The sequence below is a fragment of the Diadema antillarum genome, unplaced genomic scaffold (genome assembly GCF_040938485.1).
Source record: "Diadema antillarum isolate AM-2024a unplaced genomic scaffold, OU_Dant_1.0 scf00000071, whole genome shotgun sequence".
In the NCBI taxonomy this organism is placed as follows: domain Eukaryota; kingdom Metazoa; phylum Echinodermata; class Echinoidea; order Diadematoida; family Diadematidae; genus Diadema; species Diadema antillarum.
The window spans coordinates 884,035-912,018 of NW_027270960.1; the positions used below are offsets into that span (position 1 = coordinate 884,035).

General features: G+C 38.8%; 1 protein-coding gene across 1 annotated transcript; it reads right to left on the bottom strand.

The window, feature by feature from the left end:
* On the bottom strand, positions 1-27,984 carry LOC139717016 (obg-like ATPase 1). Its single transcript, XM_071628532.1, has 13 exons — positions 27,848-27,984; positions 26,605-26,741; positions 25,955-26,025; positions 23,747-23,754; positions 22,752-22,816; positions 19,837-19,964; positions 15,250-15,425; positions 13,758-13,835; positions 13,053-13,150; positions 11,511-11,651; positions 9,498-9,594; positions 7,025-7,147; positions 1-1,600 (listed from the first exon to the last, which is right to left on the bottom strand). Exons 2-13 carry the CDS (start codon positions 26,703-26,705, stop codon positions 1,493-1,495), a joined length of 1,194 nt encoding a protein of 397 aa, XP_071484633.1. The 5' UTR covers positions 26,706-26,741; positions 27,848-27,984; the 3' UTR covers positions 1-1,492.

The window sequence follows — 27,984 nt, forward strand, 5'->3', positions numbered from 1 at the left end:
TCTAAGATGTTGTGGATCATTGGCAAGTTGCACAATGTCAACTTCAACCTGTTGAAGACTAGTCCCAACTATACACGGGCAGGTGTCTATGGGAAATGCCTGTTGTAGCAAAATCAGCCCGTCTTGAACGGGTTGATAAGTAGGATTTACTGTACTTGATATTCAACTTGAACTTGTACAGTCTACATGAATGCAAATGACTGTCAGTACATTCCCTTTTGTGAACATCTAACTGGAAAACTAGAAACTATCAACAGACTGCAAACATGTCTATGTCTACACAACTCAGATACTTGTTGGACATGACTTCGTGTAGTCGCACATGTACATGAAGTCTTACTGCATGATGACATATGAAAACAAAAAGCATTTACAGGCCATATACAATAAAGAGTGATCCCCAAATTTATTCCTTGTGTGCCAGACATAAATCTAATATTGGCTAAAGTAGTCTTAGAATTCAGTGCAAAGGATAATAAAGTGGACCACATAATTCATGGAATCACTGTTTACCAGGGAAAGCACATCAACCAATCAAACACTCAACTCCAGTATAAAGTTGAAATTGTCATCAGACTTATGTACTTATCTGCTACATTTACACATGTTAAAGAGGGCAATATGACTCCTGGAAAGGCCTATTTTCATGTCTGCATTGTCTAATATTGTGCAAGTGAAGCATATTTTCAGTGTAATATTTAGCTGGGGGGTGGAGGGGGCTAATGGGTATGAGGTTGAGACATTACTTACTTACCCTCTCCCCCTACTGAAAGAAAGTATGATGTAACAACCAATGGCTTCCATCAATGAGTCCTGTGTCACTTCTTTATCAAGGACAACGATTAAAAGCCGAGAGTGACTCCATACTAACAGTGTAATATACATCACTCAGCTGCCTATAGGATCAAACCTGTAGCTTGGTGCACTTGTGGGATGAAAATATTCATTTCACATTGATCTAATTCAAGTAATTTCAACACACATGCATACTTTCACAGAAAATAAACATAAACATTCCATGATTATCAAAATTGCTTCATATCATATGATTCCATATTCTGTTGAGGTGCACTCATCTTTAACTTCCGATAGTTACCACATGCCAGTACCTGTATGTACCACCTCAGAATCTCATACATGCCTTGTGCTACCCACAGCCCTCAGTTGCATATGGTCGGTTATCATTATGTGTTTCCATCTATGCACTACCTTGCCAAGGAAATCACATGGATACAGCATGAGTGTGAAATAGAAAAAGCTAGAGAAGACTTCATCTAAATTGCAACAATGAGAAGACAGGGATGTAAGGAAAGATATCCTGACTTGTTGCAATTTACAGCATACCATCCCAAATGGGATGAAATCTCAAGACCCATACATCCTCTTTTAAAAGACCATCCTTCACACCAAGGATACACTTAAAATCTGAAAAAAACTAAAAATTGAAATTTGAAAGTCTATGAATGTACAATTGTGTGAGTCTTGGTATTCATCACTTTTTCTTGTCAGTCAGTCCTGCACCAGCGTTGAACTTGAAGAAGATGATGTCTCCATCTTCTACTGTGTAATTTCTTCCTTGCTGCCTGTACTTGCCATTGGCCTGCAAAGTGCAAGGTAAAAAACCCCAAACAATAATGAAGATTATAAAATGGTGATATGGACCCTAATCAAATGAGTGGCTGAGAGCAATCACATGACCAGTCTTTAATTTTGCCAAGCATACCCAGCAGGCATACGTTTTTTTACCATCGACCATATAACTAATGATCAGTACTAATGACCGTTGAGAGATACGTTCATGGCTGTGGCTTAATACCGTAATCACGCTCAATGACATCACAACTACATACCTCAGCAACGTCCACTCAGTCAGTTACAAGTGTGGGCTCAATCACCTATTTACTGCAATAAGTTTGTGTCCAGTACCAGTGTGTTTGGCACATTTCTTTGGACATCTTGGTATTTTTTAGAAGCAAATTTTACATGATGCTGATTGGTATTTACCCATAATACATGGTAAATAAAAAATAGTTCATAAAACCATTTTATAAAGCAAATACTGCACAGGTATTAAGTTCAGGACGTTGGCGGAGATGCAGCTCACTCTCGGGTATTCACATTGTTGTGAAGCATGCATTCGGCATGCTTCACCATTGTAAATACCCTCAAAGTGTGCTGCATCTCTACTAATGCACTCTCACCTGTGCGCTATTTTTATGAAATGATTCAATATGTCTGTATGTATTCCATCAGCTCATCAAGCATCACCTGAACTGCAATTGTTCTACTTTCTCTAGTAACGAATGAGTCACCTTGACATCATCATACTATAATTCGAGCAACGTTTGTCTGTCTGTTTGTTCCTCTACTCCTCCCAGGTCCTTGGTCCGATCTCCATCAAACTTAGTGGGTGGATGCAGGTTCACCACGAAATTGCCCTTGAGGGGTTCATTTTTGGAAAGGTCAAGGTCACTGGGGTCAAAGGTCAAATAACTGTTTTTCGCTACTCCTTGGGATTCCCCCAAACATATCCTCAACGGGGATTTCCCAGGTGTAGGCCTACTTATATGGGGATTCCCCCAGAAATATCCTCAATGGGGATTTCCCAGGTGTAGGCCTACTTATGCTTCCAGCAAGTTTGGCCAAGATCGGACCAAGGATTAGTGCAAAACAGTTATTTGACCTCCGTTGACCCAGTGACCTTGACCATGTCTGGGGGAATCCCCATACAGGATTTCTAAGCACTGGCTGAAGCCAAACAAACATGATACATGTACTCTCTGATAGTACGGATCGTTCCACACCAAACTACTGCGATGACTTCATCATAGCCCCCCCCCCCCCCCCCCTTCCCCACTTCGGCTGATTCAGCACTCCACGGGTACATTGACTAGTTTCTGAAAAGCGAAAACCAAGTTATTGCAATGGTACGTATTTGTGCGAATTTGGTATCTCCTACCACAAGTAAAAATGTATTATACAATGGGTTGCGGAATTCTTGCGATCTGATTGGTCAATTGCCACGCAGTCATTTCTCACTGACCGCACGCGATATCCACGATATGTAAAATTGATACCAACGATAGCCCGTTTGTTTACATTCATAGTCATCTGCTGCAGTTCTCAGCATTTGCCGGTGAGCCAAAATGCAGCTGCAGGGAGTCGTTTCAAATGCTTTCTTACGAAGAGTTGAATTAGCTATTGGACCATTCAGATGCCGCCAGTACAAAGAAATCAATCAAGTATTCATTTGCAAAGCTTGAGAAATTTGCCGGACTTAAACAGTGCTTGTGAGGGTAAAACGTGCTGGACTAGGTATTACCAAGGAGGTTCGAGAGATGGAGTTACAACTGACTATAATTATTCAATCAGCTGTCAGTTTTCTATGGATGGACAAAAGAATTCCACAAGTGCATTTGTGCCTTTGATGTTCGATGCTTGAAGCCGTCATCTTTCTGAGCAATCTGAAGATTCATTTTTAACGCTAACATAATATCGTGTATATGCTGCTCGTTTATACATTAAATGCAATGAAATTTCACCTTATGATAAAGCATATAAAACAAAAGTTAATTCCGTTCGAAAATATGTAAATCTGAGCTGTATTTTGTGAAAGTGTTTGAAATTTTACCCTCATGGAAAGCCGGTTTTATCACTTTTCCCCTTATTTCCGCCAAATGAAAGTAATATGGTATCATCTTCAAGTATAGTTCTTTATAAATTGATATGTCAGATTAGCGTACAGACCCGTACAGTCAAGTAATTTCGATATCTATTTCAGCAATATTTGAGCAATTTCTATTTGCACACCCCGTGCCTTTACCATTGTCTACCGCCTATCGTTTGTAAGTAGGGATCATAGCGAAAAGTAATTACCATCACAAAGACATATCTTCCTTGAAAAGTGGCTGGTGATTATGCAATGAGACATGAGTCTATTGTCTTTGCATCTGAGCGGCAGATCCAGTTTGACACATACTTCAAATATTTTTGAGTGGCGGCTTCGAGCATGGGATCAAAGTGAATAAGACTGTTGTGACTCAATTTCTCGAACCTCCTTGTTATTACCAAGCATAAAGAATCAATTTCTACAGTTGACATGGACAAATTCAATCGGGTTCAGAGCTGGACAGTACTACTCCCAAGGGCTTACAAAGCAAGGTCTTCATAGACCTACTGACATTCTTCTGTAACAGGGGTAGGGAAAATGTTAGAAATTTCAGGGTGTCTGATTTCTCTATCCTTCATGATGATGATGGTATACGCTATGAAACAAAGCGATATCAACTAACAAAAAATCGTGAGAATGACGATGAAAAGACTGGCGGTTACATGTACGAGGTTTTGCACAGCGATAAGTGCCCTGTCAAATCTTTCGAGAAGTACATCTCTAAACTTCATCCGGAATGTGAGTGGTTATGGCAGAAGCCTAAGAAACAAGCTCCACAGGATGAAAGTGAGCCATGGTATTGCAACAGCCCTGTGGGAATCGACACTCTTTCAGACAATCTAAAGACAATATCTACTGCTGCTGGCTGTAGCAAAATCTACACCATCCACTGCCTCAGGGCAACATGTGTCACATGCCTCAGGGCAACATGTGTTTAACATTTATATAAATGATATTATAGGTTCTTCTCCATCTTTGAATTTTATACTTTTTGCTGATGATACATTCATTATTACATCAGATTATGATATAGGGACACTTGTTAATCGTTTGAACACTGAATTATTGAATATATTGAATTGGTTTAAATCAAACAAGTTATCTTTGAATGTTAATAAGACAAATTTTGTTCATTTTAGAAAACCCTACTCACAGGATCTTAATGTCAACATATCAATTGATGGGTTTTCTCTTTGCGAGAAACAGGTTATTAGATTTTTAGGCATTACAATCGATTCTCATTTGACATGGAGCGAACATATATCCTGTTTACAAAGGACCCTATCAAGAAATATTGGTGTACTCTGGAAGTTGAAAGATCTCTTATCAGAACGATCCCTGATTATTTTATATAATTCTTTAATTTTGCCTCATATATTGTATTCAAATATTGTATGGGGAAATTGTAGTATTACTAAACTGAATTCATTGTATCTACTCCAAAAGCGTGCTATTCGTATTATTACTAATTCCACATATTTATCTCATACAGATCCTTTATTTCATCGTTTGCATACTTTGAAGCTTCAGGACATCCACATTTTACAAACAGGTATATTTATGTACAAGTATGCAACAAATCAACTTCCCTCTTTATTTCATAATATTTTTCACTTAAATTCGAATATACACACATATCCAACTTGCCGTTCGACAGATTTTCACCTTGTAAACCCCAAAACTGTTTTAGCTCAGAAATCAATTAGACATTACGGTCCCGATGTCTGGAATAACCTACCTGATCAATTAAAGCAGTGTACTTCACTGTTTTCCTTTAAAGCTCATTTAAAAAAGCATTTATTATTGAAATATGTTTCCAGTTAGTAGTCTTTGATCAATGTACTTTTTCTTTTTTTTCTGAAGTCTCAGTAAGCCCTAATCCATGCAAAGTGTTTTTTTTTTTTTTTTCATTCCCTCCCGTTTCTTTCTTTGATAATGATATTGCATACATTCATTAAAGCGTATACCTTACCCCCCAAATAGGCATGCTACAGCCTTTATTCTCTCTTGCACTGTCACCTGCACACACGACGCACTGTCACTCGCACACACCTACACTTTTATTGTCTACTATACCATGCAGCAGTCAATGGTGCTGCGTGCTGTTTTTTTTTTTTCTTGTTTTAAAGCGCCAAGTCACTATTTTTCTTTTCTGTTTTTTTTTTCTGTAGCAAAATGTGTTTTGTGCATTAATATTAAGAGTTTTATGAGCACATATATAATTGGTGTTGTATTACATTGGTATCACATATTCAGATAGGGCCTCATCCACATCAAGCTCTGCTTATGATGACGGTCCCCTGTATTGATTTCTCCTTTGTTAATAGATACAGAATGCCTTAATATGTTATTTTGATTCATAATTATGCCACTTCAGACTGAATGTTGTTACGCAAATGATTTTTCTTTGTATTGATTTGTATGTATCTGTATCATTTTGTTTTCATTTGCAATTGTATTCGGAGAAAGAAAATGCAGAAATAAACCAAACAAACAAACAACATTGGACCGAGAAGGCTTTCAATCCCGAGACATCATGTCGGTTAGCGGGTCACAAGAGCGAAAGTTCGATCAAAGTCTACATGAAGACGAGTGATGGAAGAAAGAAACGAGCAGTCAAATTGGCAAACAGTGGTCCTACGTTCAATCACTTAGTGCTTCTTCATCTGCAACTCCAGCAGCTATTGGAGGAAATGTCAAATGACAGTGGCTTTGGTACCACCACCAACTACTCTCCAAATGCCTCCCTAAGTTCCTAAGCAGTGTGCCCCACTTACGTTGGCTGTGTCATCAGACTATACATCAGACAATACATGTACTACCAGCAGCCATAACTTTAACATCAGTGACTGTGTGGTGCACATTCACATTTATTAGACTTCACCGCCAGCCCAGAATTCTACTTGTAGAGTACCAGAGTTCTTGTTGAAGTTGTTCCAGTTCAGCATTCACCAATTGTTGTTTCATCTTTCTTCAACCTACTTTTAATCTTAAGGTGAGTACCGAGCCATATGCACATTCAAAATGCCATTTCCAAAACCATGCATCCGGTAAATACCGGACGCATGATTTTTCCATGCATCAGGTAAATAACAGTTAGCTCACAGTTAGGCCATATTTTAAGGATTTTTAAAAGGATTTTTGACCCATTTTATAACACAGATGACTCACAGGTTTTTTTTTTTTTCATGGGTCGGTAGGAATTGTGTACACGCAGTGCCTCTGATTATCCAAACCCACTCAGCTACACCTCGTGGGTTCCAACAATTCAGAGGTACTTTGTGTACACAATTCCTACCGACCCACTCAAACCTGTGAGTCATTTGTGTACTGTACCAAAACATTTTTGCTCACCTTCACATTTGCCTCACTGCCCAGTTCCTTGAAGTCATCAAATTTCATGACTTCTGCCATGATAAAGCCCTTCTCAAAGTCAGTGTGGATTTTCCCAGCAGCCTGTGGAGCCTTGGTTCCTTTCTAAATGCCACAAAGACAAAGAGCACACAAAAATAACTTCCACTCATGGGGATCAGATTACAGTTCATCCTAATCACAGACTGACTACTGACTTCTTTTACATGTCATTATTAGAATCCACATCAACTTGTAGGAACAAGGAAAAGTAGAAATTACGCGGTGCGTAATATATGTCCCCGCCGGAAGTAGCATTTTGTAGCAAAATGTGCAATATAGGTAAAAAATCAAGGTCAAAGGTCAAAGAAGTCAAAGGTCAAAATTCTGTGTAAAAGTTTTGAAGCCCTCACCTAGTGCCATCACATAAAGCAAACGGAATCGAAATCGGGTTAGAAATGGCGAAGGAGTAGCATTTTGTAGCCAACGTACAATACAGGTCAAAAATCAAGGTCAAAGGTCAAAGAAGGCAAAGGTCAAAATTCTGTGTAAAAGTTTTGAAGCCCTCACCTAGTGCCATCACATAAAGCAAACGGAATCGAAATCGGGTTAGAAATGGCGAAGGAGTAGCATTTTGTAGCCAACGTACAATACAGGTCAAAAATCAAGGTCAAAGGTCAAAGAAGGCAAAGGTCAAAATTCTGTGTAGAAGTTTTGAAGCCCTCACCTAGTGCCATCACATAAAGCAAACAGAATCGAAATCGGGTTAGAAATGGCGAAGGAGTAGCATTTTGTAGCAAAATGTACAATATAGGTCAAAAATCAAGGTCAAAGGTCAAAGAAGGCAAAGGTCAAAATTCTGAGTAGAAGTTTTGAAGCCCTCACCTAGTGCCATCACATAAAGCAAACGGAATCGAAATCGGGTTAGAAATGGCGAAGGAGTAGCATTTTGTAGCAAAATGTACAATATAGGTCAAAGGTCAAGGTCAAAGGTCACGACTGAAATTCTGTGTACAAGTTTCAAAGCTCCCATGTAGTGCTATCATATAAAGCAAACAGAATCAAAATTGGCTCATAAATGACAGAGAAGTAGCAAATTGAAGATTTTGATCACACACGGACGCACACACGGACACACGGACGGACGGACGGACACACGGACGGACGGACGGACGGACGGACACACGGACACACGGACACACACACGTACGGAGCCCGTTTCATAGTCCCCTGCTCGAACTCGTTCGGCGGGGACAAAAACAGTCGCCCAATGAGACTATGGAATTCTCTAGTCAATCAGTGCACTGGACATTAATCACTAGACTTCCACCACAATCTAACCACTGCATCAATCGACTAGAAATTTTACTATGGCGACTAGTATGCCTCTGCTATTTCGCATTATTTTTATAAAAGGTCTACGGATATCTTGGCAAATAATCATCATCTGCATACATCAATTTTTATGACAATACTCTTGAGTGATTTCAAAATATAGACAAAAACAGTTCAATTTTAACATTTTCTTTTGACCTTTCACACCATGGCCCAATCTTTCCCTACATAAGCATTGTCCAGTATACAAGTTTAATTAAGTGTACAGTCATTTCTAAGGAAACATATCTGTATGGAGAAAATATTGAAATTCATCAGTATTAAAGTGATAATTTTTGCATTTCAACCTGACCTTTGACCCATGACGTTCTACCTCAAGACCCCAACCTCCAACATAAATCATTGTCAGGCAGTACATGTATTTTTTCTCAGTTTCATGAAGCTACATTGAGCAATTTCTGAGATATGGAAATATAAGTGGAACTTGAACATTTTCACTTGACACTTGACCTTGGATCTACTTTATCTACAGAATCTTTCCCTGGTTTCATACACTAGGTTTCATTAAAATACTTTTAGGCATTGAAGAGATATGGAGGAAATCATTAAATATTAGTATTTGACCTCTGACCTAGAGCATGTGTGCCCAAAAGTTAATAGGCACAGCTTCGTCCCCTCATACACACTTATATGCCTAGTTTCATTTGGATACCTCAACGGTGCTTAAGCTATGCAGTCCACAAAATTGATTATGAATAGATGAATGTGTGAAAGAAACTGTTTTGCAAAATGGAAGAGTTATAGAAAAAGCTCTGAAAAATGGTAAGAGACTTGGTGGTTTTTAGTGGTTACTCAATGGCTTTGGGGGACTCAAGGGGGCATGGTGTCCATTTGTATAATCATTCCCTCATCACACTAGCGATATTTTCTGCCAAGTTTAGTGAAAATTCGACAAGTGTTTTCAAGAAGAAGATGAAAATGTGAAATCTGGGCACCAATTTGCCCACCCCTCTCCCTCCCCTGGGCCTAAAGGGGGTGCATCCCCAAATCTGTCATGAGTTTGAATTTACAGTCACCAATCTTCTAACAATACTGAACACCATACCTTCTAGATTGCCTTAGTTCTGCACTCTCTTCTTACCTGAATTGTCCATGCTCTGACTTCATCTTTGCCAGCAGTGAAGAAATATTCCAGCTGTAGAGTCTTGTAGCCCAATTTGATGACTTTCTCAAGCACACTGCAGATACCAGAAATACACTGCAACTTTAATACACAAGGCATTTACCAATTTGAGGTGCTGGAAAACTTAAACCTTTATCAAGCATTTCAAGGAACACACCTGATGAGCAAGTCATCCTGTTTCAGGCTATTAAACATACAGAAAAAAATGAGGTACTATGAATGCCATTTTTGGGGAGCTTCTTAACCCATATCCGCCAATCTACGGGATATCCCGCAGTTCACGCAAACACTGCGAACGCCGATCTACGGGATAATCCGTAGCAGAAATGGCTTGAACTATGGTATCATTTATATAGCTTATATAGCCTGTGAACTATGACCTGATATCCCAGAGTCCTTGCATCATTTCCTGGTACTGATATTTTCGTTTGGATTTGTATTCACTTCAGAGATTTACAGCAGGCTGTAAACTGAATTACCTAACCCAGGGATATGGGTTAAACACAATTACAGGCTAAGGTAGGCCAATAGTCACCATAATTTAAATACTATAACGAATGATAATGATAATAAGCGCATCAATCCGGAAAAAAAAGAAAGAAAAAGTACAACGAAAATAGAATAACAGTGTTCTCTTGCGATGTATGTACAAAACATGTTCATATCTTGCAATATGAAATCAGGAATAAATGTACTTGTTATGTCTTTGTGTAGTGCATTGATTTAGCTCTCCACTGATGCTATCACAAACTGAAAGTCTGCAAACTACCAGTAATAAGGTGATTGTCCTGGGCCCCGTTTTATCAAAAGATAAAATTGATTTTAAATTTCGTTACTACACAGGCTGCCATAGACTTACAGTTGACCTCAACCTATGTAATCAATTTAACTCTTCATAAAACCGGGCCCAGGTATTGTGAGGCAAATGAGCACATTTACCCACAGGAAGAGGTTTGAAGTGGCTAAACAATGATTCAAGATTTGAATAGTCTTCTTCTTCCCAGTGAAGCTGACTATTATGTCACTTTCAAAGGAGGTCTGCATTGCACATCGCAGTATTTGTATTCTATATAACTGTTGCTGTTATGGGTCAATAAATAAACCAAACCAGTCATGTTAAATGATATACCCCCCATGTAACAAATTTAACCCTAACTAGGCTGGGCTATTATTAAGGCAGATGATAGAGCCGGGGGGCCTCCCAGGCCCCCCCTCCAGATCTCGGCTGTCGACCGCGCGATCGCAACGAAAAATGGCACACATGTTGCCTATGAAGTAATCTAAAGTACTATGAAGTTAATTTTTTTTTAAATTGTCATTTATGCTAAATTATGCTAATTTATGCATAATGATGCATGAAATTTGACAATTTGGTGTAAATCACTAAACACAGCTCAAAACAGGCACATTTTTTGTGTAAATATTCTTTTTAGTGTCCTTTGAATAGCAAATGTAAGAGAAAAAAAATTGTGCCATCAGAAAAAAATTCTGAAGTATTTTATTGTTTTTTGAATTTCTTATGTATTTCTGTGTTTTTTCGACTTTATGTTTTTCATTGTTTTTTCGATGAAAATTGTTGGTGACATTGTTCCGAACAAGAAAATATGTTATTAATTGACTTTAATCAATAAAACACCAAAATAATCATGCTTTTATGAAATGTGCCTGTAAGCACAGTTTGCATTAAAATTGTACACGAATTCACGTTTTTGAGCAATTTTTGGTCTGACATGCACGTAAAGTCAAAAGATGCAGGAGACTAGAAAAAAAAAGTCATGAAACGTCGTGGCGATAGCTTTTTGCGATAGCGATACATCACGTGGAATGTCGAGGGGGGCCTCAGAGCCCCCCCCCCCCCCCCCCCCCCCCCTGGCCTAGTTAGGGTTAAACTCATGGATATGACAGTGTGTGCAAAGTACTTCATGCAGTAGTTGAAATGGTATGCTGAGAGATATAGAGAAGTAGTTGTACCTGGTTGTACCATGCTCTTGCAGGTATTTCTCTTTGTCCTCATCAGGCATGTCAAAGAGAGTGGCCTCCAGAGAAGCACTGATAGGAATCACACTGGCCCCTGGGTCATTGGTATCCACCCACTCTTTGATCTTTACAAGCCTAATACACAAACAATCAAACACATATGAAAATGAAACATACTCTACAACACATGTATTGCTGGCAGTATTAATGCTACAGTAAAATTGTGCTGCCATAGCTACTAACTAGTAGTAGATTGGATGGTAGTTCTTATTCTGACAAATCCAGTACTTCTATGAAAAGATCCTGAACTCTGCATCAGGTCTACAACTAGACAAACCAGAATGAACTTCACCTTCCAAGAAAAAAACTCATAATCTACACAAATGTAGGGAATGCCAGAAGATAGTTTCTACATGTACGTGTACTCAATTTTTGCGTGTGCTCACCTACTTGCACCTACTAGTATTTTATACTCTCATAATTGTATCAATTCTTTTCTGCCATGAATTTAGCTCATACAAGGGTTTGCTCTCCTGGGATGTACTGCAGCATTACACATGTTAGCTAGCAGATAGCTCACTTTGCAATATCGCATGAACATGTAATAATCTGTTATGCATGCACAGTTCTGAATGAACACTTTGCTAATCATGTGCTGAATGGCATGGCGACTGTTTCAATTTTTCTTCGAACTGCATGTTAAGGTTCACTTTCATGAAAATGCCTGTTGGGTGTGCTGCAGAGTTTTCAACTATGATATCAAAGATTTTTCAGGACTTTGAGGACATTTTTAAGAAATGGACCAAAAAGATAACTGTCGCATATCAAGAAATGGTATAAGTGAGACTAATAGTAAAGAAACAGAATGAGTCAGAGAATATAACATTTGAGTTGGATGATATTTGTTTTAAGCCACACAGGTAACCTCTGAAATATAAGGAAAGAGAATAGACTTAAAACAGTATTTACCTTCTATTACAACATACAACTGATGACATACTGACCGACATGCTGGCTCAACATGGCAGGCGATTAAAGATGGGAACCATGCTTCGCAGTTCTCATGACAAACTGGATGCTAGTGGTACTGGTTGGTGCTTGGAAATAAACTTGTCTCATTATATCATCACACACATATTTGCATGCGCAACCCAGTAATTGCAGAGAATTATAGTTACTGTATAGTTATTATACAATAAATCCCAATCAAATGCAACTAGTTGAGCTTGCCCATTTTCCTGAAGACACACATGAATTTCTAGATTTCTAGAAGAGAGGGCTTTTTTTTTTCACCACTATCTTTTACTTGAGGGCTTCACACTTTCACACTCGTTACGGATATTACTCATGTCATAGTACACTGTGAGCTTTATGCAGGTACAGGATACACTTTAGATAGGATGAAAAACATGATCAATCATACAATGAAGATAAAATTGATGACAGGATTAAGAATGGTTTGAAGGAAGGCACAAAGATAGTAAAGTGGAGGGAAAGGGACAGAAGTAAAATGAGACAATTGACAATTTTATTCACCATTTGTTCTTTTTCCTGATGTAATCCTTCTCTGACAGGTTGACTAGGTAGACGATAGGCTTTGCTGTGATCAACAGGTGCTTGTTCAAGTACTCGATCTGTTTCATGCCAGAACAAAAACTACAGCTCATGATAAAAAATAAAGATATCCTTAAAGAACAGTGTACACATGTCTCACTTTGAATAAAAGATATGGAATAAAAGGCATGGACCAATACACAATTATAATATATGGTTAAAATATACTGTGCGCATGTGTGAGTGTGTGTGCGTGCATGCATGTAGATATATCTTCATACCAGTTGGGAAGGCATGTTGTGCAAATAATTTCATCATTTACATATGACTTCATGATCAGTTGCAAATTAGCTAACACAGGGAAACCCCCTTCATGACTAAGGCATGTTTGACTAGTTTTAACCCGTCGAGGACTGGCTGACTTTGCTACATTTCCCACTGACACTTGCCTGAGTATACCCAGGACTTGTCCTCAACAGGTTTTAAACATGCAGAAAAAGTCCATCTTTTCTAAAAAATTCTTAGAATAGCAATCCCTTTTTATTTCTTCACAGCCACTGAATTCAACAACCATTCTTTCACGGTATGACCACTTGTTTTAATTAATTTTATTCACAAAACTTACATTCTGGTGTATGTTTCACTAATTTGATGATCTTATTTCTTTACAATATAATGGCTACTCACATCATTGACTCCCCATGAAACATGTCTAATGGGCTTCTTCTCCTCCTCAAGGAACTTCAGGGCTCGACATACGCATTCCTATTGCCAAGAATTTGGATCATGAACGAGATGGAACAACAAAGAAAATGAATAAAGGAAATAAGATTAATCAACTGTTTCACGAAGCAATCGAGATAAAACAAAAATTCATTGTGACATCTTGGCCGCATGGTCTGCTAGTGTAAGATGGTGTAAGAGAGCACAAATTTGCAGTTACAACATTTAGGTCACAAAATTTCATGTCCACAAGTACTTCTTCAGAAATACAATTGTGCTAACTCTTTTGGGTAAAATGTACACATATTAATCCATGGCCATATGTAGATATGTACATACAATATGTATGTATGCATGCATGTATGTGTGTATGTCAATATTAAAGGGTTCATTGAATAAATTAGGGTAAGATTATTAAACTATTGTTCCAATTTGAGTGACATCTACAGGCATACTCTAAATGAATAAGTGGAGTCAAAAGTACCAGGTACATATCATTTTCCTAATGCTATGTTTCCACTGTTATGCAATCTGGTACACATGCTGTGATTGGCCATTAGTAGCTGATTGTGGAATTTTTTTATAATGTCTGTAACAATTTGCAACACAATTGAAATTGTGGTCTTAATCGTGGAGTAATTGTGGTGCTCTAATCAGATCTTATCAGACCTTATCAGATCTTATCAGATTTTGAGGTCAGTCATGGCAATCCCATTGAAAATAGCAAATTTTGTAAACATCTTGCCCCCTGTTCAGACGCAAGGCAGTTTATACCAAAACTTGATTAAAAATGACACATAGAGAATCAATGTATAGCCAACAGACCGTTCTGACACTAATCTCGACCGTTTTGGAAAAAGTTGTGTAGACGTGCAGTCTCCCACTGCACCCACTGCACAAGCTGTTATGGTCATGGGTAACAGCTATGGGGCCACCTTTCATGTGTGCTCCCATTAAGCCCCACCCAGTTATACCATTCTATGGTCGCCATACGTTCAGACGCACTATGGACACGATGGAATGCTGATTCGTCATTAAATTCTAGTTCGAAACGATGCTATGACCGTCGTTTCGTTATACGTCGTTTTGTTAGTCAGCGTTCAGATGTACGTGTATAAATTAATCGTATAGCTGTACCGTTTTGGTATAGCGATACCGTTCTTGTATAAATTCTTTGCGTCTGAGCACCCTGAAAATTTTTTCTACCATCACTGCAAGTGCCACAACTGACCTTAAGATCTGATAAGATCTGATACGATCATCACAATTACTACCAGCCCCATCCCCACCCCGATTAAGGCACCATTTCAGTCATAATACATACTGTGACAGACATAACAAAAATTCCACAATCAGTCATAAATGGTCAATCATGGCCAGCATTGTGGATCACACAACAGTCAGAACCCAGCATAATCACCTTGTGCTTTATATCAATCAGCAGAATTACACTTACGTATTCTGGTAATGACTTCTTGTCGCCCCCACGGGTGACTTTCTTTTCTAGGTCACCAGTCCTATCCCGGAGATATTCAATGTCCTTCAGTCTCAGTTCATCAAAGATAGTGCCCAGATCCCGAACAGGGTTTACATCACCATCCACATGGGTCACCTCCTCATCAACAAAGGCTCCTACAAGGACAGCATAGAGAGGGAAATGTGGAGAATTTACTCTATTACCGGCAAAGTTAAACATTTCTTTCTGACTCTTTTTTTTTAAATTTCATCCACAAAAAGCATGGAAATGATCATGAAAACACATGCCAACAACAGAAACAATGTTATTTATATGGGTGGCGAAAATCCTTGTTGATCTCTTTGGTCGAGATCTGTGTGTTGATTTTATACTGGCCGCATACAGTGGTAAACATGTTGATCCCGCACTAAGCAAGCAGTCGCGCACCCAGTATGAGATGCCTATTGGCTAAAAAAACATACATCTAGTAATGGTTTTGAAGTGCTGGATCCATGGTTTTTCGGGCTTTCGTCTATGGCAAGCCAAAAGGAAATGCATCCAGTACATTTGCCATCAAGTAACATGATCGACAACTGGATTTTTGGCAAGAAAATTGTCCCCATTCTATTACACAGATGCATATCGTCGCTTGGGTGACAAGACCTCGTATACACTACAAAATGTCAAATGTTCAGGAGAGCAAAAAAACATGGCGGCCAAAGCACTGTGGCGAATGGGATAGCCTTTCCTTTGACATGCTGTGGTGGCTTCATTTTTGTAGTAAGACAGTTGGGATTTGAACAGGACATCACTTAACCCATTATTTGACCATTAATCTGAAAAAGTCATTTTCGCCAAAAATGTAGAAAGCTATACAAGGTCTTGTCACCCCAGCGACGATATGTCTTTTCATGCGTTAGTCAGAATAGTGTGCATGTGGTAACTACTGAATTTAGTCTAAACCGACTCGGCTTTGCCTCATGGGTAAAGGATTCCATAGTTACCTTAACATTTCTGTCTGATGCACTCACACCTGTGCATCATTTGTATAATGAAATCAGTGAGCACAAATTTTAGTAGATCAGGAACATCATATTTTGACGACTTATATCAAATGAGACCCTATTTCAGTAAAGATAAGATCAGGTTCTGAAAGGATCTGAGAAGTTTTCGAGGATACAATAAAAAAAAAGAAGAAATTACGTTTTGATATAATTTTGCAGGATTGTTATTTTTGTTTAACTACTATTTTCTTCATTTCCTTCTCAATCGATGAACACACACACAACAGCAACAACAGTGATGCTAGAGAGTATTCCTATCAGTGGTTTAGGAACATTACATTTAGGTGAGTTATTATGTATGTGACCTGGCATCAAAAAAAAAAAAAAAAAAGCTTTCCAGAAAGATTTTTAAACATTTTTTCTTTTTTATAGTCAGACACTAAAGGGAGAATCTCTCAGTTGAAAATGATCTAAAATGCATCAAAATTGATTCTCCCAGCCAAATACAGTAAGATGCAGGAAACAAAACCGCTGGGAGTGTTACTCTTGAGAAATGAGACTACGAAGGTTCCACTGAAGAGCACTGACTCACTCTCCATTGGGCACACACAGAAAAGGGGTTTCAAACTCTATGGAAACCATGGCATGTATGATGGGACTATCAGGATACTGTGGAACCTGGCATACATTAGAAGTACATTGCACATTCTGTTCATGATCTTTTTTCCAAAGCATCAATGCTACATTAAGACATTAATTTGCACATGTGGGCTACCCATCATCTTTCAATCAACACTGGTTGTGTGTCTGAGGGAATTACTCACCTTTATGGGTAAGATTATTTACCTCTTTACACAGACTTGTGTGGAAGAAAATTTGGGACCAGGAAATTTTCCTTGTAATACTGTATTATACAAATGATGCACAGGATAGAGTGTGTTAGTGTAGGCGTGGTGCACTCGAGGGTATTTACAATTGTGAAACATGCACGAGGCGAAGCCGAGTGCATGTTGCACTACATTGTAAATACCCGAGAGTGAGCTACGCCTCCACTAACGCCACGAAATAATCCTGTGCATCATTTGTTTTATAAAATGGGTCGAAAATTCAAAAACTAACATCATTTTTCAGCGTTTTTCACGTACCTTTGTGGGTCAAGACGTCCGAAGATGTTCGTCCCAAACATTTACGCACGTCGCACTCGTGGAAGTCCCGCACATACAGTATAAGTATAATGGGGGGTTGGGTTTCTGGACACTTAAGTTCCCGCATGAAAACTTACTTATTTTACATAGAATATGCACCCTTTACCTTAAAGACTTGATATAGACTCCTCATATAGGCCTACTAGACAACATACTCTGAAAACGGCGTGAGAATTAACCTGCTTAATCGTTGGATTTGCTCTTCAAAGTGACTCCATGTACGCGTCCGGTCCCATAACGCTTGGTCTACTGTACTGTACAAAGTGTACGTACGTATAGTAGAGTATACGTACGTACGCCACACATGTTATGCACAAGGGAAGACAGGCTATACTAGGCCGGCCGGCCGGCAGCCCGAACTAGAAGTTGTTTACAGGATTGACAGCGCGTATGCATGCAATTCATCAAAGGAGCCGCCGCGCGCACAGATGATCGGCAATCTACCATAGGATTACAGGCAGTGCAATTGCACTGAAGTAAAGGAAGGAGGTGTGTCTCATTTCAGCGCTTCCTATTGGCTACATTCTTGAACCCATTTTATAAACGCCAATATTTTCGCATACAGATATTTTCGCGAATCACAGTATCAGTGGCATTTTCGCGTGTTGTTAAATTCGCGCTTGATAGTAGTAGTAGGGTCTACTGCCAAGCCCGAGAAACACGTTCACACACTTGCCAACGTACTCGTAACGTTTTTCCATTTGCATTGTGACTCCCAAACATGAAAATAGAAACGACACAGTAGAAGATTTGTGACCCTGCACCTCAAAACAAACAAAAAGTCGCCAGACATGAATTTTCAGTTAAGACCATATTCTGAAAGAGCAGACTTTAAGCTTTAAAATGATGTATAACTCAAATCAAATGGACTCTCCTTACTTATCTAAATATTGGAAAGAAAGCACAAACTCAGGAATAGTGTGAAGTGAGAAAAGAGGCTCTGAAGTACAGTGTCTATTCAAGCGCTTAACCTTTACCACACCGTGCTGGCTGTGCCATGAATGGGACAAAAAAAGAGGAAGTAAACCACCAGAGTAACAACAATGAAGGGATTATCAACTTAAACTGAAATTTAGCATGCCTCATTAACACATTCTGTCCATAATTAATGCCAATTTTCAAAGCAGTAGCGCTATCCTTTCAAAGGTTATTAGAGTTGAAAGTGAAGAGTGTGGACAAAGGTTTTTCAGAAATGAAAAAGGGATTCTAAAGACACACCCAATCACACTATTCTACCAAAAATGTTCGAGATAAACTGCTAAAAAAACACACTTTCCTGCCCATTTTTTGATACCAAATTTTGGCATTATGTAAAAGAAGACCCGCTCTTTCAGAAAATATGAAAAAGTCAAGTTCGGCTAGGTTGACCCATTTCACTTATTTTCAGTCCTCACGCAAAATCAGTGTGTGCGACTTTATGTTCGTTTTGAGGTGCACGGTCACATTTATAAAATGAAACAATTACGGCATTCACAAGTACTCAGTTCCTACCAAATGTTGCAACAAATAGACGACAAAGTTTCAGAGCTGCGCTAGCGCTAGCGAAAGTTTTACATGCATCCTATATACACGGCCCTGTCGCTCGCTGTACACAAGTGTCGCGCTAGCTACACCTAGCTGCGCATGGCGTCTGCAAGGCCCTGCGCACCACGGCGTCTGGTCGGGCTACATGCATCCCTAGGCCTCACCCGTGTACCCAACCACGTCGAGCTGGAGTTCGTTCGCATAGGGTAACATAGCGCGGAGATTGCACATTTTAATGCACGTTTAGCATCGTACTGCACTTCCATAATCGGTTGCACCGTAGCGTAAGTACATGTTCCTAGTAATATAGCATGTGTACGTACTGGCCGATGTAACAGCCGCGTTCTGGTCCGGCCAGCGTTGGATGCATTTTGTCATCAATTTGCACATAAGGTATGACGGGGTAATATTTTCGCGTGTCTTTAATTTCGCGATCAGCCCGAAGCTCGCGAAATTCGCGAAAATAAAACCCTCGCGAAAATAACGGCATATACAGTAACTGATATCTCGTTGAAAATATAGCAGTGTTAGTTATATCGAGTTTCCCCTGTACTGCCAACAATTTTGAATACGTCTTGTAAAGCATTCTTGAGACCTCTAAACAGGAAATGGAGGAAACCAAATACCATGTCGTTGAGTGTTGAGGCCATAAGTGAACAACTTATTGTTCATTCAACACTAGCTCAACAACATTGAATGTTTGACATGACTGTCTCACATGACAATTACAAGCAAACTGCATCTATTAAATTGCACTACAAACAACAATCATTCACCAGTTTACTGCTATTGTAAACACGGGGGATATTGATAAAGAATTCTGAACATTTGTATGCAAGTATTGGAGGACTTACTTGTGAGATGAAAGATGGCATCACAGGCTTTGATGTGGGAAAGGAAGGCATTGCCAAGACCTTGGCCTTCATGGGCACCAGCCACTAGCCCGGCTATATCTGTGACATGCAGAAATGCTGGAATTTTGCTGGGGAAAGGAAAACATGAAACTTTGTATCAATTTAGCCATAGTTCAACAAAAACCACTGCATGAGTATCACACATTCTTGTCTACATTTTGTAACTCTCCCTTTGTTAGGCCTCTGGCCTGGACAGGGTCAGAGGCATTACGGTAATTTTGGACCTGTCCATATCTCCATCCATCTATTTGTCCATCCCCAAGTTCATTATTGCATTTATGAAACAACCCTCTCATGAAGTGTAGATGCAATGACTAGATTTTGGGGAAGATTTCCTAGGCGAAAGATCAGATCCATGTCATCGAGCTTTGGCTAAAAATCAAAATTTTTGAGTGCAACTTAGCATAGCAAGGTTCAGTGGTAATATAATATAGCAGGGTGATAGGAAAAATAATGATTATATAAGCTCAAAAATCACCATAGTTTTGCAAAAATATCTCCTGTCAATTACTAATCAGCTAGGAATTTACAGGTTTAATATGTAGATGGCAAATGGGGTAAATTTGACTGGACAAAAATTTGCACAAACAAAATAGTGGTGAAAATTAAAGGTCAAGGACAAAGGTCGCTATACTTTGAAAAATACCATCATCAAGTCAAGTTCAGGTGTGAAATACCTACAGGTAATGTAATCTAGTACAAAAAGTGAAACATGTACTAAAAACCAAACTGTTGTCTGAAATAAAAGTGGTGAAAGGTAGGGGTCAGAGGTCACCACAATTTAGTTCCCATGTTATTCTCTAGCTGCAAATTAAAAAAAATGTAATCAAATAATAACATTATTTGATGCAACTGACAGGTGTAATTTGGAAATATTCATCTTTTTTAAAGAGGGTTAAAGGTCAATTCCTGGTCAGAGGTCAAGATCAATGAGCTGCATTGAAGCATAAACGACGGGCTATGTACTTATGGCAGACAAGTGATTGCATCAGATGCAGAGACATCCAAGTTGGTTGGGTACAGAGGTCAAATACATTTAGGTTTCTTTTGGTTCCTTTGCTTGAAACACAAGCCCAAAAGGTTTGCCAGAAGTCCACAATCTCAGAGCTTACCCCACTGAGGTTGCTACGTAATTTTTCATAATAGATTATTGGTAATCAACAAATCAGGCCACAGTGATATCCATCACTCTTCTGTGCAAGAGTAAAACGTATGCAGCTTGTCGGGAAATATGATTGCAAGGGCACGGTCGATCATCATGTTACGTTCTGAGCCCTTTTGAGCCCTTCCAAGAGCTGTTTTAGCTTTAACCTATATCAGAGCTGCACACTTACCCATTTTTTCTACTGGTCCGACCTGTCTGTCGGACCAGTAGGTACCCAGTATTCCATTTTTACTGGTTGATTCTTGAAAAAGTTACTGGACCAACAGTAATTTTTACTGGTCAGAGATCGTCGGACCAGTGCCCGTGTGCAGCGTTGTCTATACATCCTATAATTCAGTTACATTTGTTTATCTTATATTTATTCATTCATTTATCTGTTAATTATCATATACTTATTTGTTTACATTTGCATTTTCTTTCTTTTTATTATCTATATATCAAATTGCTATCCATAATTTGGCAAGAAGTAGCAATAATTCTTACAGAAAAGCACATGACTACCACAATTTGAACACATTTAAAGGTACAGTTTACCTTTGGGAGCAGTGATTTAAAAAATGTTCGAGATATCACATTTGATGCATACGTGTAGGTCAGTTGTATCGCAAAACATCCTACCATGTAAAAATTTTGCGATAAAGCCTAAAATATACTGAGATATCACTATTTTTCTCAATAAAACATAACTGTAGACAGTTAAGTCTAGAAACATGCTTATTATAGCTTTTGTTCACATTCTGTCTATTAATAATACATTACATTAACCCTAACTTACCTGGGGCCTCCCCCCCTCAAAACTTCGCGCGACATCTCCAACGCATCCACATGGCGATTCATGACAATTTACCTTGAAGCCTTGCGCAACTTTTAAGACCAAATTTGCGACTTCCGGGTACGCGGTTTTGAAGTTACGCAACATTATGTAAGTGCATGTCAGACTGAAAATTGCTCAAAAACGTGATTTTGTGTACAAAACCAATGCAAATCAGGTTTCTACCTGAAATTCGTAATTGTATCATTATTTTTACTTTTAGAGATTAAAAACAATTAATTTTATGTTTCTTAAGATTGAAATAGTGTTGCCAATGATTCCCATTGAAAAAACAATAAAAAAACAAAAAGTAAAAAACAAAGAAATACGTAAGAAATTATAAAACAATAAAATACATAAGACATTAAAATTGATACCAATTTGTTTTTGACCTAAATTAACTCAGAATTCACCAAAGAGTCCTTAAGCAAAAAAATTTGAAGTTTGGGGGCTTTATTTAATGATTTCCAGCCAAATTCTAATTTTATGCATAAATCAACATAATTCATATAAAATAAAATAAAGCAACTTATTGAAATTTAACAACACAGCCCTATAGATTGCGTCATGAGTGACGTGTGTGCCAATTTTTGTAACGAACGCGCGAATCGCAGCTGAGATCATAAGGGGGGCCATCATGCCCCCCCCCCCCCCCCCCCCCCCCCCCCCCCCAGGACTTTAAGCTCACAAAATAGCCCAGGTAAGTTAGGGTTAACATTGGTTGTTTCTATCCCTAACTCACATTTTAGAACTATTTTGAGGCACTAAAGCTAGGTTTTTGTTTCATCTGCAAATGGTAAAGTCTACCTTTAAGTTAAAATACAGTTACAGAATACTTATGGATGTCCAATTCCATTATCCCTGAACTTGAGCGTTTACCTGGCAGGCTTGAAATACTCGCAGAGAAAATCATAGCGGGCATCAGGTACTGGAACGCGACTTGCCTGACAAAAGGAAAAGGGGTATATTGGTTAGACCAACAAAATAAGAAAGAAAAGAAAGACAGAGAGAGCTTCAATATGATACAACTGCCTTTGAGCCCATTTTACCTCTGATAAAAAAAAAACATCATGAGGAATTTACTTCCGACTACTACTTTCATGGCATTTGGTAGTCAGACTTGTAAACATAGAGATGCTGACATACGCAACAGAGAGGAAAAATCTATTACTCAACATGGAACTTAATGCCTGGCTTGCCTATGTCATTTTTTAAGTTTTAGTCACACAACTCAACTAGAATAAAAATCTGTAATACATACAACTCCAACACATACAAAGTGTCTTCCTCTATGGTATGAAATAGACTCATAAAATTCCCAATCTGAATTTCTGGATCTCTCATTGATAATGAATGACATGGTCAGGCAATGTTAACCCTTTGAGGACGAGGCCCGAGTATACTCGGGCAAGTGTCGTTGGGAAATATGTGTTGCAGCAATATCAGTCTGTCCTCAAAGGGTTAATTGATCTTGCAAGAGCTAGAGTCAGTGATAATACTATAATTTGATATGACATGGATGTCATCAGAAAATCTACATAATCTTTCCACAGTATTTACTGCTCATTGACTAAACTATCTTACGACGGACTTATTTTGCTAAAACACACATTTCCAATAGACACTTGCCCGAGTTTACTCGGGCCTCGTCCTCAACGGGTTAATACCTCACATCAAACTTTTCAGTAACTTTACATATTTACACACCATTGACATTATCTATGTCCATATTGCACTTCTAAAAGTAAACTCTTCAGTTTAAAAAAAAAAGAAAGAAGTGAAACATGGCTGGTTATATCAACCACTATCAGAAGTCAACACTTCAATATTTCTGATGACCATTTTAGTTGTGGAACACACAGAAAACAAGAGACACGGGGGTCTCACACTCACCCGAGTATCGCAAGTTCACCTTCCTTGCATCTTGCAGACTCTTACCTTAAAACAGTGGAAACTTGGGGGGGGGGGCATGATGTCCATTTGCATATTCTATCACACTGGTAAAAGGACATGCCAAGTATACTGCACTTTATGGAATGTTGGACAATGCAGTTTGGAAATAAAATAGACTTAAAGAATATTATCAAATATTTCATAATTTAGGAGGTTTGGGGCCCCCTGCCCATTCAAACAATTTGAGATCATATCCCCCTAGGAATGCTACTTATGCCAAGTTTGGTGAAAATCCACCTTGCTTTATCACTTTTGATTCTACAGAAGAAAATTGTAAATATTCCTTAATGTTGAGGGGGGGGGGGGGGGAATTGGGCCCCCAAGGGCCCCCAAGGGGAGCATGGTGCCCTGTTGAACAAATTGAGATCTTAACCCCTGGCATGCTACCTGCCAAGTTTGGTGAATATTCATCATGGGGTTTTCAAGAAGAATACGAACACATACAATTTAAGTCCCCATTTGGACCCACCCTACCCCACTCCCCCTGGTCCCAAGGGGGTGGGGGCACCCCTGATTCCGCCATGAACAAACTTGAAACTACAGTCATCGATGTACTAACTCATTGTATTAACTTAGCTCTATCACTTCTGGTTCAACATTTTTTTTTTAAAAGATTCCTTAATTTTTTGTTTGTTTTGTTTTGTTTTGTTTTGTTTTTTTTGGTTTGTTTGTTTGTTCGGGGTTGTTGTTGTTGTTGTTGTTGTTGTTGTTGTTGTTGTTTTTGTTTTTGTTTTTTTTTTTTGGGGGGGGGGGGGGGGTGTTGGGCCTTGGGGCCCCAGGTGGGGCATGGTGCCCATTTGAACAAATTGAGATCCTATCCCCTTAGGGATGCCACCTGCCAAGTTTGGTGAAAATCGGTCATGGGTTCTCATGAAGAAGATGAAAATGTAAAAAGTTTATGCACGACGCACGCCAGATGCCGGACGAAGAGCGATCGCAATAGCTTCATTGAGCCTTTAGCTCAGGTGAGCTAAACAAAGTCAGAGGTCTTGCCAACAACTTATCTGACAGCTCAATGTTCATATTTAGTGTGGGAATGATTTAACTGGCAGTCTGCTGTCAGAGCATAGTAAAAGCCTGACAAAAGAAAAAGGCAATGTTTAAAATGTATACTTATTTTCATTGGGGTCTGTCAGCATCCCGTTCCACCAGTTGCGTTCATGAAGGGAGAATAACAAGAACAAAGTTGAATGAGCAATGAATGTCCATAAACGTGTTTCTTAAACATATGCACGTACAGTAAACAAAACATCCCAAGTCAGTGAAAACCTCTGTGAAATCCGGCATAAAAACAATATTTTCATAAAAAGTAATCTATAACAGGGAATCTGCATGGTTCTAAAACTCAAATTAAGGGCTGTTAGGCCATTAGGGTAACACGAATTTATAATTGCAGAACAATACACAGAAAACGTACATGATCTTTTCTTTTTTTTTTTACAAACCTTTACTATTCTTTTTAATGAAAAGAACGCATTCATTTGATTTTTTTTTTAAAGTTGTGTTTCAACATTATGTTATTCTCTTTGTATTCTGGAGGAGATGAAGTCATGTGTTTTTTCATTGTCTTTAACAGAAGAATTAATAATACCTGGTATTCGTGAATTTCCTTTTATAATTTTTCTCTATACACTGAACGGGGGGGGGGGGGGGGGGGGGAGGTGCATTTAATGAGGCATTTTGATTTTGTCCGACGAAGTTGTTGGACCAATTTGCTCTAAGCCAATCAGATGCAAGGATTTCAGTAGCTTGTAACAGTTTGTCGGAAGAATATCCGTATAAAACGCTTCATGAAATGCCCCCCCCCCCCCCCCCCCCCCCCCCCCCCCCCTGGAGTGCTACTGTAACATCATCAATCATTGTAGAGGTTCACATCCATAGAGGGCAGCATACAATATTACCCAAACTTTAAAAATCCATTGCTTTTTCAACAGATTGTTTGATTGTCCTTGCACTCTCACTCAGCAGTTCATCAGTAATCTTTCTGCCTTCCCTAAATCCATTTATAGATTTGGGGAACTTCTCCTTTTAATCATTTTACATATTTTCTCCCTTTCATAAATGATGAAATGTTATCAAAAAGCCTACACAGAGAAATGATTCTAAAATGTAGTAAGGATGTGTTTTACCTATTGTACAGAAAGGAAAGTTCTCTGCAGCAGCTTGACTTTTTGTGAGCACATTGAAGAAGGTTGATTTCCTGTGTGAAAATACAACAAACAAAAACATTGTACTGGGGGCAAATGGAACGTCATTCTTAGATTTGCAGCAATTGAAAGATAGTGGTATATGAATATGCTTGTATTTTGGCATGGCAAGAATTTAAACAATTGTGAGTAAGATGACTGAATTATCAAGATACACTAGTATGCTGAGTCCTGTAAAAACACTGAACCTTCTCTGACTAGTGTGTTACACTGATATTTCCATTAGGGGCACTTGGAAATGTGAAAACAGACAACGGAGGGATTCTATCCACGAAATTCATCTCAATGCAATGTAATATGATATTCAATGCTCTATCTAATACAATTATCTCTTACTTATGAAAAATAAAATCACCAAATACATCATAACTCCTTGCAAAATAAATCTGGAAATACACTAGGTGCTGTTGATAGATTTGGTGGGGGTCTGTTTGCTTTGCTTTTAGTAAATGGCAGCATTTAGTAAAACGTCCACCACGAATCTTACTGATCTTACTGAATTTCTACTTCTATTTTCCAGCAACTGATGCTGACACTGATTCTGTAACTAGGCTAACCCATTTTACACTTACCCAACATTGGGCAGTCCAACAATCCCAATCTTAAGAGAAGTCCCAAAACGCCCAAATAAAACAGTTTTGGGAGGAGCTTCCTTTCCTTTTTTCGGAGCCATTGTTCACACCCACACAGTCCTTTCGTCGTTTTGAACCTGCAGGATGACATGAAATGAAATTTTCTATCTCAAACATAATTATTTTTATAAACATGATTTTTAACATGAGACATTTGAAGAAACAGACAAATATTATCAGGCACTACATGGAAAATGTTTTTCATTAAAAAAACCCAGACAGTGTAGGCCTAGAGAGCACGAGTGTACAGACTAAGCACTGTATAAGTAGAGAGGTGTTACAGTGATGGAGTGGCAACTCTTCGTTACTTGTTGTTCGTTACTCGTAATTCATGCAAACACATGTTTGGGTTCAAGACATTACAACGTCAATGGGATGTCTAGCATTCCACTACGCTTTTAAGTCATGCTCGGCACCGCTCTAGTTGCAAGACAAAGTTCAGAGACGAAGAGTGCATTTCACCTTTCGTTGAATTACAAGCTTTATTTCACAGTGAAATTTTAAATGAAATACTCAAATTGATTTAGAATAGTTTAGGAAAGAATTCAATATTATAAACATGTACCAGGTATTTCTAGTTTCTTCGTAATGCACAAATCAAAATGAAATGAAAATTAGGCCCTCTTAAGAACCTAATATTTTTCTATAATGCGCACATTTCCGCATGTTAGTTTTCTATCTTTTAATAATTAACGCATAAATTCTCGATGGTGCCGCGCATGACTTCAGAGGAGAGCAATAGTTGTCTCTCCTTCTCTAGCACCTCCCTGGTTAGCCCGATCACATGCTGTCGCGCTACGTACAGCGACTGGGCCATGGTAAACAAGGGAAGGGCCCAATGGCCAAGGTTTGGTAAAATTGAAATGGACATCTAACGTTAGTCTACATGTTGTAGAAACCTATAGAAAATGAGTTTGGCAAGACTGCTTGAGTAAATTTAAACACATTTCCTCATACAAAATGATCCATATCCTTGATCGAATTAGCGACTGTTTGTGAAATTACCAATTTAACTTTAATTAGCCCTACCATTGCCCATTGCTGGCAGCCATTGGCCACGCCACGTGCGACACTGTAAACATACACAGATATCAGCTAGTGGGACTGAGAAATTGTCCCCCCCCCCCCCTCCCCAATTGACGATGTCATAATTTCAACTGTGTCGTCTTGGTATAACCTTTACCTGAAAATTTGTTGAATAATGTCTCCAAACATATGAACGTTGTAGGAAGTTAACTCCTCAATATCCTAATATTTGGGTAATTACTAAACAATGTAAACGATTGACAGCACAGACACTTCTCCAGACCTGTGTATGAT